The sequence below is a fragment of the Hordeum vulgare genome, chromosome 1H (assembly GCF_904849725.1).
Source record: "Hordeum vulgare subsp. vulgare chromosome 1H, MorexV3_pseudomolecules_assembly, whole genome shotgun sequence".
In the NCBI taxonomy this organism is placed as follows: Eukaryota; Viridiplantae; Streptophyta; class Magnoliopsida; order Poales; family Poaceae; genus Hordeum; species Hordeum vulgare.
Genome location: NC_058518.1, coordinates 482,575,318 through 482,590,706, shown reverse-complemented (window position 1 = coordinate 482,590,706; position 15,389 = coordinate 482,575,318). Strand labels below are relative to the sequence as shown.

At 45.9% G+C, this 15,389-nt stretch overlaps 2 protein-coding genes across 2 annotated transcripts; both read right to left on the bottom strand.

Annotated features, from left to right (window-relative positions):
- Window positions 1-814: 814 nt before the first annotated feature.
- Window positions 815-6,052, bottom strand: LOC123416831 (probable LRR receptor-like serine/threonine-protein kinase At1g05700). Its single transcript, XM_045106818.1, has 12 exons — window positions 5,525-6,052; window positions 5,270-5,405; window positions 3,866-5,183; window positions 3,641-3,712; window positions 3,416-3,487; window positions 3,256-3,336; window positions 2,958-3,121; window positions 2,544-2,788; window positions 2,336-2,462; window positions 2,119-2,187; window positions 1,833-2,025; window positions 815-1,466 (listed from the first exon to the last, which is right to left on the bottom strand). Exons 2-12 carry the CDS (start codon window positions 5,379-5,381, stop codon window positions 977-979), a joined length of 2,943 nt encoding a protein of 980 aa, XP_044962753.1. The 5' UTR covers window positions 5,382-5,405; window positions 5,525-6,052; the 3' UTR covers window positions 815-976.
- Window positions 6,053-10,192: 4,140 nt separating this feature from the next.
- On the bottom strand, window positions 10,193-12,062 carry LOC123416815 (F-box protein At5g03100-like). Its single transcript, XM_045106817.1, has 3 exons — window positions 11,148-12,062; window positions 10,912-11,046; window positions 10,193-10,765 (listed from the first exon to the last, which is right to left on the bottom strand). The coding sequence occupies exons 1-3, from the start codon at window positions 11,979-11,981 to the stop codon at window positions 10,451-10,453; spliced, it is 1,284 nt and encodes a 427-aa protein (XP_044962752.1). The 5' UTR covers window positions 11,982-12,062; the 3' UTR covers window positions 10,193-10,450.
- Window positions 12,063-15,389: the final 3,327 nt, after the last annotated feature.

The window sequence follows — 15,389 nt, the reverse complement described above, 5'->3', positions numbered from 1 at the left end:
CTACAGTGACGTTTCTAAAACATTTATTGCACGTTATTTTTTATGTGGCTGTTGGAGATGCTCTAAATTCTAAATCAAAAGGACTCCGAACAAGCAAGAGCCTTGGGGTGCCCTTGTTGCTGATCTTCGAGATTAAAATAAGACCTCTTTGAGTGTGTCAAATGATTCTTATCTAATCATTCCATTTTGCAACTCTATTTTCCACCATGCCCCTTTCCCCTGCCCTTGGTGTCACCGTTTCCGAACTAACTGAGAAGGCCTCTTTATCTCGACTAAGTCGGCTGCTTGTCGCCGCTATGCCTTGGTCCTAACCACGCCATGAGGGAGAAGAATCAGCATACAGTTATCTTTATGCACCAACCTTGTGAAGATCGTCACTATTTCAGGTTGTATTTTCACTTAGCAAATCATGTTATGCTTTCACGACGAAGATTATGTTTGCCATCACATTTTCACGCAACACCATCATCTGAATCAAAAAGGTCAGACTTAGGCCCTGCTTGGATTGGGTGTAAATTTATACACCCGGATTAGATCTACAGTGTATATTACCGGATACAGTGTTATTTCTACGTGGATTGAAAACGACGGTAGAACGTCTGTATTAATTACGGGTGTATTCACAAGCAAAACGAGGATCCAAGCAGGGCCTTATCGATGATGTTGTACGGTTCAGCCAATAGAGAATCTTCATCCTTATTAAGTCATCTTCTAAACTAAAAAAATCGAGAAACATCAAGTATTACTATTATATACTTCGTCTCCTTTTCCAAAAAAATAAATTATATACTTCATCTCAGTGTCACTCCTATTGTCTAGAAAAGCCAACATAACACATTAAATGTCTGAACATTTGTACATACACGATTCCTCTAATCATAACAACAATTATCGTGTAAAAACTTTCAAATTTCCTTGAGTGAAAACAGAGAATACTCTCACAGAAGAGAGGTGGGGGTAATCATTGTCTAAATCCTCACCTAATAGCTGGACCCGTAGACATTATAGACACCCTGCCCAAGTGCTCTTGCTCAAATGCAGTGGTGCTCTGGCTCAGATCAGTAGACATGCCAGTGTCATATCGACCATAGTCGTTCATGCTGCCACCGCTCCCGGGCGTGTAAAACCCTGCATTCACATTGCCGTGTGCAGCCTCGAGCTCAAGGCACTCATGTAGCACTGCTACCACTTCAGTCATCGTGGGCCTCTCTCCAGGCTTTTGGGATGTACACTTCAACGCGGTGTCTGCAATTTTCCACACGCTATTGACATCGTGATCTCCACGCATGCGTGCATCCACCACATCCTCGATGTTACCACGGGCGAGGCGCTGCCGCACCCACTGAACAATGCTCGCTGGCTCAGGGTCATTTAGGATGTGTCGTTGCCCTGTGACTATCTCCAATAGCACTACGCCAAAGCTAAAGACGTCGCTCTTATTGGTCAGCTGAAATGTAGCATGGTACCTAGTAAAGTATGTATGAAATACGTCAATGGGTGTGGTTTTAACTTTTAAGAACAATCATGCAGGCCAAGTTCTTCAAGATATTTTTGGCTCAAACGAATTTCACAATAATTTGCACATAATTAAGAAATCAATTTGATTCTTGCGCCAATCAGGATTTTTGCTTATAAATGACTAAATTGAATGTCAATTTTTCAAATTTAAGGGACTGGGTCTGAATTTTGTTCACCCTAGGAGAAAAGGTAGATCATACATTATGATTTATGAGCCTGTATGTATGTTGAATTGTACTAACTTCTAGAAAACCGAAATATGTTACTCCACTTGTTCATAATAGGTGAGAAGTTTTTTAGAGCAGTGCACTTACTCAGGGTCAAGGTAACCGAGTGTGCCAACCACCCTTGCCGTAGAAACATGTGTATCGTTGTTGCTATTGAAAGCCTTGAGTAGGCCAAAATCAGCAATTTTAGCCTCCAGATTTGCATTTAGCAAGATGTTTGACGTCTTCACGTCCCTGTGTACGAGGGGCGGGTTACACCCCTTGTGCAGATACTCAAGCCCTACATGGATCCACATGACACATCATCTACTACATCACAATCCACATCCGCGCCTTCTATATGTATTGTGGAGAAACTTAATTAAAAGCTTACCTTGTGCAGATTCCAAGGCGATACGAAGTCTCTGTCTCCAGGTTAAAGTTTTCATGGTGTTATCTTTCCCTGCAATGCAAATATTATAAGATGAATCACATGTACTAAAAAAATTCTCAGATGCTTATCACTTTTATAACTATATATTTATATTACATAAAAATATTATTAATGTTGCTACGGGCTTGTAGCTTGATGATTTAATTAAATTTAATACCTCGAAGATGTTCGTCTAGCGCTCCTTCAGACATGTACTCGTAGACAAGAGCCATGTATTTCATGTCCTTGCAGTAGCCAATCAAGGACACAAGATTCTTGTGGTGAATTTTCGCCAACGTCTGAGCCTGAAACCGAAAAGATCCATGAACATTACCAAACTGAATCACACTAGTACACTTCCTTGAGCAGATCAAATTAATTCTCACCTCTGCCAAGAATTCTTGTTCACCTTGATCTGAAGATTCAGACCGCAGTTTAACAGCCACCTGTGTGTCATCCTCCAATGACCCATGATAAACTTTCCCAAACCCCCCTTTACCAATTACTCGCTCGAAGCCATTTGTGATGGCCTCTAATTCACTATATGTGAACCGGCGGTTATCGAATCGCAACAAGTTGTGCCCCTTGATATTAGCCTCATCCAGACGCTTGATATTATCGCTTGTCCTTCCTTGAAAAAGCAATCACACTAACTGATGTTAGTTAATCACTTCACACTTGCATTCATGAGGTGCCATATGCATCTTTGATGGAGGCTGGGCATAATGAAACTTTTTTATTTTCTAAGAACACTTGCATTCTTTGGTTTGGTGTTATGTATTTTTGCATGGTTTTTTTACCTTGCCTTCTCCTTCTCACGCAAATGAGAAGAACTGAGAGTAGCAGAATCACTAGTACTGCAACTATGGGAACAACAACATAGACGGCAACCATAGAGCTTCTCTTCTTTTTTGGATGCTGACAATAGTTGCCACTGCTGCAGAGGTTTGGATTGTTTCCATATCTAGCGAAATAAATAAAAAAGATAAGTAAATATGCTGATGAATTGAGATATACAAATTGTATGTTGAACAAAAAATGTCAAATAACATTAGAACTATATCATTGAAAAAAAATCTGATGCTAGAGGGTGTTAACCTTAGTGTTAGGGAGCCATCTTGAGTTCTTTTCACAAGCCCAGGAGGAATTGATCCACTGAATTGATTGTCTGTCAGATCTCTGAAAGAAACACCACAGTTTTTTTTCATGCTAGGTTTAGTACGAATGGATTTGAAAAGCACATACCATGGATACTTACAGAAGTGTGAGCGACGACAACTGCGACAGGGTGTCAGGAATTGAGCCCGTAAGATTATTGTGTGACAAATCCCTATAAACTCAAAAAATTCCGGTTAAACAATTTGATTGTTTCTCAATAAAATTTGCATTGCTATGACTAGCTTAACAGTCTTTACTTACAAGTACTGTATTTGCTCTAAAGAAAAACTTACAAGTACTGTATTTGCTCTAAAGAAAAACTTACAAGTACTGTAGACCTTTGAGGCCGGCAAACGAAGATGACAAGTTGCCACTGAGGCCACTGGAAGATAGATTCCTGCAACATATATACAAGTGCAGCTCAGATAACTCATTCCGGTTACTACTACTAGTACTGCTTTTAAGTTTTAACAGGAAACAGAACATTCAAAAACTTATAACTCACAAGACTTTCAACAGGAGACAGAACATTCAGAAATATATAACTCACAAGGATGTGACACTTGGTGGGCTGGAAACAGCATATCTGCAACCCAATCCTTTCCACGCGAAATTCTTTGGCACGCAGGGATCGCCCATCCAGTTCTTCTTTACCTGGTACTTGCCTCTGATCGCAGCAATGACAGATACTATTACATTTCTCAGCAACAGCAATGCAAAATATGTCAGCTGACTGCTGAGTATAATTAACGGAGTGAGACACTGCTGTTGCATCTGAAATCTGAAGAACATAACTGCTTGCTTACCATCCTGAGTGGCCGTGGTTATGCCGGTGGTGGGCAAGAGGGAGAAGATCTCGAGGGCGTTGAGGATAGGCGGGAGCGTGGAGTTGGCAGTGGCATTGAGCGAGACATTGTACTGGTGAGATCCGTCATTGGGGTTGGAGATGTTGTTGAAGACGGCGTTGGTGTATAGGTACTGCGGGGTGAAGCCTTTGCCAAGCCAGAGCTGGCCATTGAGGGTGACGTAGAACTGCCGCACGGCGTTGACGGGGAGGGGCTGTAGCTCAGAGAAGTGCAGGATGCAGATGTACCCTGGATCTGGGTCGTTCGCGCTGGGCTCGGCGTCCCAGCTGAACTCAATGGGCTTGGAGGAGTTGACGGGCGTAATTGCCGTCTGCATCACGGCAGACGGCGCGTCGAAGCTGTCGTCATCAATATTCTGAACCTTCTTGACCGTGGAGATCTCCAACCACTCCGCCCGCTTGCTTTGCGGGATCCAGAAGCGGTCGTGTGGGTCGTCGGGGTACCTGAGGATCACACCGTCGTCCCGGCCAAAGTTGGACCTGGTGAGAAGAACCAGCCCCTGCGTCGCGTTGGCCATCGGGTAGAGCCCGTTCTTGAGGGGCCTCAGGTCGAGGGCGGAGATGAACGGCGTTCCGAAGCCGGTGTTCACCAGGCACACCTGCACGGACTCGCCAGGCACGACGGCGATGATCTCGTAGATCACCGGCGTGTTGGCGTTCGAGATGTTCACGGTCGTCCAATAGTTGACGCTGACGTGCAGGTCAAAGACGGGCGCTCTATCGAGGCCGTCGTAGTTCCCGTACAAGAACTTGGCCCGGATGAGGTACTTGAGCCCGGCCACAAGGGAGCGGAGTGTGTAGCAGCTGCGCGTGCCGGCGGCGCCGTGGAAGCTGCGCACATTGTGCCAGCTCCTGCCCATCGACGGCGTGATGTACTCAGATGACATGTTGTAGTTGGTGCCCGCATCGATGAAGCCGGCGTCCGAGGTGAAGCGAAGCTTGGTCACACTGTCCACGTAGCCGGCGGCGCTCTCTGGCAGACCGCAGTCTAAGTTTATGAAACCTGCACGCGGACGCAAAATATATAAGCAGTTGCAAATTGCAATGTTTGTGAAGTTAATGCCATGATGAAACGTTGCATGGGCTCACCTAAGTTATCGACCTGGCCATGGACTTGAAGAACGCAGCTGCGGCCGGCGATGCCGAGAAGAAGCAGCAACAGCCACCGGGCCGCCATTGCTCTCCGCCGCTGTCCTTCCATTGTGCATGTGCCAGCAGCTATCCACTAGGACATAGATTTATATGCACGTACAAACGTAAGTCTAACCATCTTGTCTAGGACTAATAATTCAAACACCACATGTCAATCAGTTCATAGAAATGGGTGTTGTACAACTTAATTACCCAGTTGGGGCAGATCACATGGGTGATGGGTTGACATGCATCCTGAGTCAGTCAACCGCCTTGCTGGGCGGACGTGCATGGATGCCCTTGATGACTGGACTTCTCACCTTTCCCTGCGCGATTGTCGCGACGGCCAGCTCCTTAATCATGCAAGCGAGCTTATAAGGTTGACTTCTGATATCGTCTGCAGCTCGGTTTTCTTTTATAACACATTCAAAAAGTCTGACCAGAAAACAAAAAAGACATAACGGCAACAGTAAAACCATAGAAGACCAACACTATGACTATGCCAAAGTCACAGACTCACAGTGGACGGTGGACTGATCTGGAGATTATGCTGCGACCCATGTTGGTTAAAATCCTCTAAATTGTGGATATGGACCTACATATGATCAACACCTTCAAATGACACCCATTCTAACTTCTAAGTCTGGCTGCCAAATCATCTCTCTTTCCAGATAAAATTGAGAAGGCAAAGGAGATATTCCACAGGTTTCCAGATAAAATTCAACATCAAGTAGCTGCTGGAAGAAGCAACCTGCGGGTAAAGGCGGCCAAGGAGAAAGACAAATCTGTTGCCGACAAAAGAAAACAGCTGGCTCGCCAAAGAACTAGACAGCAAAGGCAAAGCTTTTGACGCCTTGGTTACTAAATCTGCAGAGCAGCAGTCCAAGGACACAAAGAGCATGTGCCGATCTTTTCGAAAAGAGTTTGAACTGCTAACCAAGGAGAAAAAAGTGCTCAATACGGAAATTCTTGGTAAGTCGGTAATATTTCCAGCTTTGTTTAGTTTCCTTTAGATTTGCAAACTCATCTTTACTTCTTATAATTTCAGAGCCGGCTGGTCTTGGCAAAGGCAGACATTCGACTCCATCGCATGGGGCAAATACAAAAAGGTCACAAACTCTTGAGGGATTTTATGGCTGCCGAAAATGCTGTTTTACCCACCATATGGCTTGGGGAAGAAACTGTAGAAGATTCCTCCGAGCTGACTAAAAGACTTGCGGGAGCCCCAGAATACATTAAGCAATGGTTGCAATCATGTGTGAGGGGAGGTGCCAGAACCGCACTCTCCATGGTCATTGGCACATCATCTAGCCGTCGAGATATGAAAAATCACAAAGGCAATCCCAAAGTATGAGCAAGACGGCGCACTGCTGGTCACGAAGGAGATTGGCAGAATCACAGCTCCTTATCACACCTAAGTTGGGTTTCCAACGGTGGACATGCTGCTTTGGTTATCTTTCCACTCTATCAAGGAATGGTAGGAAACATTCATCAACACCCATGGGACTAGAAGGAAATCTTTGGCCTCTCTCGTCATGCTCACCTCTTGGGAGATTTGGAACGAACGGAATGCAAGGGTCTTTTATAATATCGCCACTATGCCGACCATTGTTGTCACGAAAATTAAAGGTTAGGTTTCGTTGTTGGGTATCCCCTCCGCCTCCCATCCGACATCCCTCCCCTCGGCCTCCCTCCCCTCTGCCTTCCCTCCCGCCACCGCCAGATCCCGACTGGGCAAAGCCCGTGCAATGGGATGATGGCAGCGGCGAGGCATCCCTCCGTCGCGGCTTGGAGGCGTGGTTGTGACGGTGGATCTTGAGCGGGCGCCTCGGGACGACGTGTGTGTGGCCATGGCGCCGATCACGGAGCGATGTGACCTCCTCTACCTTTGGCGGTCTTCATCATCGGTCCAAAGGGATCTGGTAAGTGGGTGTTGCCTCGCGATGGCTTCCCGACGGCGGATCAAGTGGAGGGGAGGTGATGGCCTAGCTGCTGAAGTGGGTGAGGATGCCACCATCGTCGTCGGCGCCTGTGGGTGTCGTTTTCCTCGTTGGAGGTGATGGTGGGGGCGCCCCTCGCTCCATTGTTTCCGGGGGAAACCTTAGATCTGGAGGGGGCTACCATTGACGGTGGTGCCCATGGATGTCATAGCCCTCATTGGAGGCATTGAGGGGCCACCTGCATTGGATGATGGCGACGTCTCCGTCGTCACTCCCGTGGGGGCATTATCGTTGGGGACATTCATAGGCTGGATGAACATGTGGACGGCTTGGTGGTTGGGCGTCGGTAGGTGGTGGAGCGATGCTTCATCCTACACATCGATGGCGGCGCGGTGGGGACTCGTCATCCGATGGGTGGCAATGGACTCGTGCAAGAGGACAACGTTGTCTGACGTCGTGGTGGCATCGATGGCAGAGAGGCCTAGCAAGGTCGATGCATCAGTATCTGATATGAGGATGGATCGATGGATGAAGGAGGTAACGGCCCTTGGAGCGTGCGCATGTGGTGCCCACTGAAAGTGCGTCGGACCGGTGTGTAACCCAGTCCAGGTATTGTGGCTTGGATGGGGCCTCCGGCGTTAGATGTTAGGTGTTGATGTGATGTTTGTTTGGTATTAGGCTCGGACATTCGACACCCATTCATCACGGGGATAGGAGTAGCGACCGATGTTGCCAAGATGATGGATTCAGGCTTACTAATGTATTGCCTTGTAAGGGCTTTATGAATAATTAATAAAATGAGTGCATGCATCGCCGAGATGCAGAGGCTGGGGGTACATCCACCTTTTCAGAAGAAAAAGAAGATTTCCTTGTTGGGTAGGAGGGGAGCAAAACATTGGATTTCAATAATGCTGCGAGAGTAGACTTTTATTTCTGAGATTTTTGCTCGCTGGTAACTTGTTTAAACTCCTTTCTTAATCAATGAGATAAGGCAAAACTTTTGCCTCCACTTTAAAAAATAATACTGGACTGGATACTGCATTAGGACCAGCAGTAGGCATGATGTCAAAAAGGCAACGCAACTTCATGAATTTCTCTTAACTTCTGAACTGGAGAAGGTGTAAGTAAAATGCAAAAACAACAAAAACTGACAATGAGTCCACCTATGATTGACCTTTATGAGCTTTGTTTCTCATTCAAGAATCAATGGTTTAAGAAAGCGATTTAACAGAGTGCATAGTGATATCACAAGAACGTCAGACTCAAAAGTTAAGAATCTTCCCGCAGTCTAGAGAAAAGTATTTTCCTTTATTCCAATGCTACATTATACAGTACAACAGTAGAGTGAACAAGTGTCTGTTCAGTTCATATCTATAACACTCATTGCTCACGCGTAGCAGGCAGCCAATGTAAACAGACACAAAATAAACCTGTACTTGAATATTCCTTTGTCCCAAAATACAAGATATTTTGTTAGGCTAAAAGAGCCTACCAAAACATATTATATTTTGGGATGGAGGTATTGCAAAAATGCATAATTTGAAGTACTCCCTCCGTCCCACAATAACTGTCTTAAGCTTAGTACAAATTTGTACTAGAGCTAGTATAAAGTTGAGACACTTATTTTGGGACGGAGGGAGTAAAACAATAACAAATTATATGTGTATATCGTAGGCATAAAAACGGCTCAGTTCACAAAATAAGCCTTACCTTACGGGCGACACAGCTTGTGGAGGGGCGGCATGAGATGGGGGCATCAGGGGCACAATTCAACGGCTCAGTTCACAAAATAAGCCTTACCTTACGGGCGACACAGCTTGTGGAGGGGCGGCATGAGATGGGGGCATCAGGGGCACAATTCAAGGATAAGGGAGCAAATAGACCAGTTCACGGCCTTGACCAATGTGCTGTTTAGAATCTCTTCAGAAACATTATTTTCTGACGATTAGAGACCAGTTTGTATCTCTAAATTTGCAGCCATGCCATTACTGTCTACTGAATGAATGAAGTCCTGGAGTTTTCATAAAAAATGAAAAAAATTAAGCTGTGCCCAGACGTTGATATGTATTGGTGTATGTGACAGACATTACTTTTTAGACACACCTGCTGACGAAATTACAAGAAGGTGATTCTACATGTTTAAAATGAAATTGGTTCTCTCTGAATGCAGAAGGATAATGTATCCCACCTATTACATAAGTAGAAAATTCTTGATTTGAGTATGACAAGGAATCGAAAATCTACTAGGTTCTTAAACTACAACACTAGAAATATTTGATAATTTTTTAAGTGTATGAGCAGGAGGAATGAGTATCAAAAATTCAAGATGCAGTTGCTCTGCTGCAGGATTTGACGAACATAAAATATTCAAAGCACTAGCACTGAACATATTGATTTTCCAACTTTTTCAAAGTTCTCGCTGTTTGGACCTCCAATACGAAGAAATGCAATAATATGTGTGCCAAATACTTCTTCAAATCAAAAATGGAGATTAATTTTGCAAGTAAGTTGGTATAATAGAGAATGAAGTATTGTCTCAGTCCCGAATTACTTGTCTTAGATTTGTTTAAATACAGATTTTTAGTATCTAGATACATCCGTATCTAGATAAATCTAAGACAAGTAATTCAGGACGAAGGTAGTGTATCAACCAACATACGTCCCATTAGGCCTTTTCTTTGAGCATCACAGGCCAAGTATTGCATACAGGATACTCATGCAGTAGATTTAATATCCCAAATCACTAGGGAGCAAATAGGGATTTTAAAAACAAACGCCCCATCATTTCTCGTAAACTATGTGAACTTTTACTCCTTCACCTTGTTACTGAAAGCATAAGCTATGATTCTCACACACAAAAAAAGACTTAAGTTACTTTCTAAATTTTTTGGAAGAACAATATTCTTCCCCCCCCCCCCCCCCCTCCCCAAACAAAACAATATTTCAAAGCCATACATTAATTTCTGAATCAAAATGAACAACTAGGTTGCGATCATTCGCAATTTAGAATGCCAAAGACATGCCACATCTCAATAACATGACAAGTAAAATAGTTGATCTCTAAAGCATTACACACAAGTCACAAAGTGCCATGTTTCCAGCTCTGCAGAGTGACAAGACATGCCAGAAAACTAAGGGGCACAATAATCTAGTCAACCTTGTCCACAATGTCCACAAACAAGGTCACTGGAGGTATCCGTCAAGAACAGAATATTGTCAAAAGGTTGGCACCATCAGCAGCTGTAAATTTAAGTTGAGCATTTGGAGAAGACCTGCTATCAACATGTAGCTGGCTGTGTTGATCAGCTACCCATTCCTCAGTATATTGGTCCTTGACACGAAATCTCATTAACTCGAGCACTTTACCATTCAGGAGAAAGAACTTGGCAAAGTTGACATCTGATCTGCTGCCAACATAAAACTTCAACTCTACTTCTCTGAGATGATCGAGGCATTCAATAGGATCTTGTGCTTGAAGATGATGCACATTCTCCATATCATTTCCTGGACATGACTGAAAGAAAATAATAAAGACAGTTACACAATAGAAAAACTGACCTCCACCTGACAAGTAAAACAAGGATTTATTCATCGGAAAACGTATGAAATGACCATGAAGCTATTTTTAACACTAAAAACTATCAAAGAAAGAAGAGTTACCATAATGTAGAGCTTCTCTAAGCAAGGAAATGTTTTGAGGAAGACTATAGCTGCATCAAGATTAGGGCCACTGGACGTGAGATACAAAACCTTGACGCTGCGCATCAGTGCTTTCAAGTTGCCAGCAACCATTCCCTAATAACAGAGAAGGCATAACACATACAAGAGGGTTAGAAAGAGCCCTCCTACTAATATGATGCCTAATACTGAATCTTAGATTAGATGGCCACAGCTACCTCAGAAATTGTAGACCCAAGCTTGAGTTTAGTAAAATCATCTGTTATGGAGCCAAGGATCTCAAGTTTTGGTGCCTCGATTAGCCAGATGGTTGTGTCTGGATGAGGGTTAGTTCTGATCAACCTTTCTAGCCTGGGGGCACTTTCTATGACTAGTTGATAGCCATGCCGACCTCCGTTTGTGCCGATTCTCTTGAGAGTTGCTGAATTGATGAGCAGGTAGAAGAAGCCGTGGCACCTGTTCAGCAGCAAGCTCTGGAGGACAGGGCAGCCAGCGAGCAGGCGGTAGAGGGTGCCCTCCCGTATGGAAATGGATCTCATGGTGAGCTTCTCAAGGCAAGGGAAGTTAAACGACGGCTGCGCGTAGTCCACAAAGAACCTGCAACTGCCGAATCTGGCCACGCGCAGGGTGGTCGCGAAGCGGAGAACGGACAGCGGCATCGGAGCATCGTACCGAGGGAGCCAGAGGTCGATCTCCTGGAGATCTCGGAGAGCGGGGGAGGTGAGCCAGGCGTCGGGGTCGGTGATTTGGAGGCAGGCGGTTAGGAAGCGGCGCGCGGGGCCCGGGTGCTCGGAGAGGATCTTGGACACGGCGGCGGCGCGGTCGCGGCCGCAGCCGTCGATGTGGGAGATGTCGAGGTTGAGCGGGGAGGAGCGCCACAGGGGGCGCCAGCGGCGGGAGAGGGATGTGGTGCGCACGGCGTCGTCGATGGGGAGGAGAGATATGATTATGCTGAGGATCTCACCGGGGAGAGAGCTAATCAGATCGATTTCCTGCAGATCCGGCGCCGTCTTGGCTATAGGAAGCGTCGCCGACGCCGACGCCGACGCCATGGTCTGGCTGGGTGGGGGAGCTCGAGAGACGGCCGAGGCCCGAGGAGTGAGTGACAAGCCTGTTCTGAACCTCTCCAAACGTCACGAAATCTGCAAATCTGGCTTCTCCAACAGAGGGACGCTACATAGACAGTTTTTATGAAAATTTATGGGAAGGATTAAGTGGGTTAAGATGATTGGAAGAAATAAGGACGAGGAGGCCCACACCTTCTTAAAATCAGGGGACGGTGGAGATCATCTAACGAAGGAGTCCGTAAACCCCCGTGTTACTCCGTATGTTTAGAATTTTCCTCTCCAACAGGCTTGTTGGGCGCCCCTTGGGCTGGCCCAGTTCGGCTCCTGCCTATCTACAGAGGCACTACAATGGGCTGGGCTGCAGGACGTGGTGTTACTTTGGGTTCAAAACATGTACAGTTTGTTTTTTCATAGGAGCTATTGCTGCGATTTTTACTGTACAAAGAGCTGGCAATTCCTATTTCACGCTAACGACGCTAGTTAATGTAGGGAACGTTGCATGCGAAACAAAAAAATCCTATGCACATGAAGACCTACCATGGTGATGTTCATCTACGAGAGGGAGATCGGATCCACATACCCTTGTAGATCGCTAAGCGGGAAGCGTTAAGAAACGCGGTTGATGTAATGGTACAGCTTTGTGATTCAAATCACCGTCGTCCCACGATCCGTCCCACGATCTAGCACCGAACGGACGGCACCTCCGCGTTCAGCACACGTACAGCTCGATGACGATCTCCGCCTTCTTGATCCAGCAAGAGAGACGGGGAAGTATATGAGTTCTCCAACAGCATGACGGCACGCCGGTGATGGTGATGGTCTATTCCTGCAAAAGGCTCCATCCGAGCTTCGCAGAAATCCGATCTAGAGGAAGAACTACGTGGTATAGGTTTGAGTTCCACGTGACAAAGTTGTGTCTCAAAAGCCCTAAAACCACCAATATATATAGGAGGAGGTGATACGTCTCCAACGTATCTATAATTTTTGATGGTTCCATGCTATTATCATGTCAACTTTGGATGTTTTACATGCATGATTATGCTATTTTTGGGACTAACCTATTAACTCAGTGTCAAGTGCCAGTTTCTGTTTTTTTCATGTTTTTGACCTTTTTCAGAGAAGAATATTAAACGGAGTCCAAACGGAATAAAACGTGCGGGATGTTTTTCCATAACAGAAGACACGCAGGGACTTAAGAACCAAGGCAGGAGACCTCGGGGGAGATCACAAGCCCCCTAGCCGCGGCCTGGGGGGCGCGCCTGGCAGGCTTGTGGGCCCCACATGGCTCCTTTGCCCTACCTCTTTTGCCTATAAATTCTTTAAAATCCCGAAACCAAAGAAGGGAGCCACGAAAATACTTTTCCGCCGCCGCAAGCTTCTGTCTCCGCAAGATCCCATCTGGGACCGTTCTGGTGCCCCGCCGGAGGGGGATTCGAACACGGAGGGCTTCTTCATCAACACCATTGCCTCTCCGATGATGCGTGAGTAGTTCACCACAAACCTTCGGGTCCATAGCTAGTAGCTAGATGGCTTCTTCTCTCTCTTGGATCTTCAATACAAAGTTCTCCATGATCTTCATGGAGATCTATCCGATGTAACTTTTTTTTGCGGTGTGTTTGTCGAGATCCGATGAATTGTGGATTTATGATAAGATTATCTATGAATATTATTTGAGTCTCCTCTGATCTCTTATATGCATGATTTCGTATCCTTGTAATTCTCTCTGAGTTGTGGGTTTCGTTTGGCCAACTTGATCTATAATTCTTGCAATGGGAGAAGTGCTTGGTTTTGGGTTCATACCGTGTGGTGTCCTCACCTAGTGACAGAAGGGGTAGCGAGGCACGCATCGTGTTGTTGCCATCAAGGGTAAAAAGATGGGGTTTATATCATATTGCATGAATCTATCCCTCTACATCATGTCATCTTGCTTAAGGCGTTACTCTGTTTGTTATGAACTAAATACACTAGATGCATGCTGGATAGCGGTCGATGTGTGGAGTAATAGTAGTAGATGCAAAAAGTATCGGTCTACTTGTCTCGGACATGATGCCTATTTGTATGATCATTGCCTTAGATATCGTCATGACTTTGCGCGATTCTATCAATTGCTCGACAGTAATTCGTTCACCCACCGTAGTACTTGCTATTATGAGAGAGGCACTACTGGAAATCAGTATTTTGCCATCTGCCTAGTCTTTGCCGTCTGCTAGCTGATGGCAAAGATAGTCTTTGCCGTCAGCTTCAGCAAAACGGACGGCACAGTACTGGCTGATGGCATACAGTCTTTTTGCCATCTGTCACCTCTTTGCCGTCTGCTAGCGGACGGGAAATAGTCCAGAGGCAGACGGCAAAGATGTAGATAGGCCCACCTGACCGCGGGGTGGCTAGGTCAAACAGGAGTCGGACCTTTGCCGTCTGCTAGCGGACGGCAAAGAGTCCGGAGGCAGATGGCAAAGAGTCTAGACTCTTTGCCGTCCGCTGGCAGACGGCAAAGCGCTAACTCCATTAACGGCTCCTTCCCCCCCACCCCGCCCCTCTCTCTCTGTGTAATGGCTCATCCCCGCGCGCCCCTCGCTCTCTCTCCCCACCCCGCGCGCTCCTCTCTCTGTAACGGCCGCCAGGACCACCGTCGCGCCGCCGCCCCCGTCGCGTCGCCGCCCCTGCCGCTGCCCCACCTCGCCCCCGCTACCGCTGCCGCTGCCGCTGCCGCTGCCGCCCCCGCTGCCGCTGCCCCACCACCGTCGCGCCGCTGCACCTGGCGCCCCCGGCGCCGCCCCGCCACCCCCGCCACCCCGGCCCCTCCACAGCCGCCCCTCTCGGTGAGCCCCCACACCCCCACCCGCATTATTTTTTACGTGTTTTATTTTTTTAGTAGTTTTAGTAGTTGTTATTGTTAGTAGTTTTAGTGGTAGATTTAGTTAGGTTAGTAGATTTAGTTAGGTTAGTAGTTTTAGTTAGGTTAGTAGATTTAGTTAGGAGGAGAAGAGGAGAAGAGGAGGAGGAGGAGGACAAGAAGAGGAGAAGAAGAAGAGGAGTAGGAGGAGGAGGAGGAGCAGAAGAAAAAGAAGAAGAAGAGGAGAAAAAAAATAAGAAGGAGAAGAAGAAGAAAAAGAAGAAGAAGAGAAGAAAAAAATAAGAAGGAGAAGAAGTAAAGAAGAAGAGAAGAAGAAGAGAAGAAGAGAATAAGAAAAAAATAAGAAGGAGAAGAAGAGAAAAAAGAAGAAGAAGTTGATTTTTTATTGTTTGGTATTTAGTGGTAGCTAGATTCTTTTTAGTTACTTAGTGGTAGATTCTGTTTTCGTTATAGTGGTAGATTCTGTTTTTGTTATTTTTTTGTTGTTTAGTGCTATCTAGGTTTAGCGATAGGTTTAGTTAGCTTGGTTAGTTAGTTAG

Excerpts from the sequence above, each read along its gene's own strand:
- LOC123416831 (XM_045106818.1), bottom strand. The coding sequence starts at position 5,381 with ATGGAAGGACAGCGGCGGAGAGCAATGGCGGCCCGGTGGCTGTTGCTG. Across the intron at positions 5,184-5,269 it reads TGGCCAGGTCGATAACTTAG|GTTTCATAAACTTAGACTGC; the intron begins GTGAGCCCATGC and ends GTCCGCGTGCAG. Across the intron at positions 3,122-3,255 it reads GATGGCTCCCTAACACTAAG|ATATGGAAACAATCCAAACC; the intron begins GTTAACACCCTC and ends TTATTTCGCTAG.
- LOC123416815 (XM_045106817.1), bottom strand. The coding sequence starts at position 11,981 with ATGGCGTCGGCGTCGGCGTCGGCGACGCTTCCTATAGCCAAGACGGCG. Across the intron at positions 11,047-11,147 it reads TTGGGTCTACAATTTCTGAG|GGAATGGTTGCTGGCAACTT; the intron begins GTAGCTGTGGCC and ends CTCTGTTATTAG. Across the intron at positions 10,766-10,911 it reads TAGAGAAGCTCTACATTATG|TCATGTCCAGGAAATGATAT; the intron begins GTAACTCTTCTT and ends ATTTTCTTTCAG.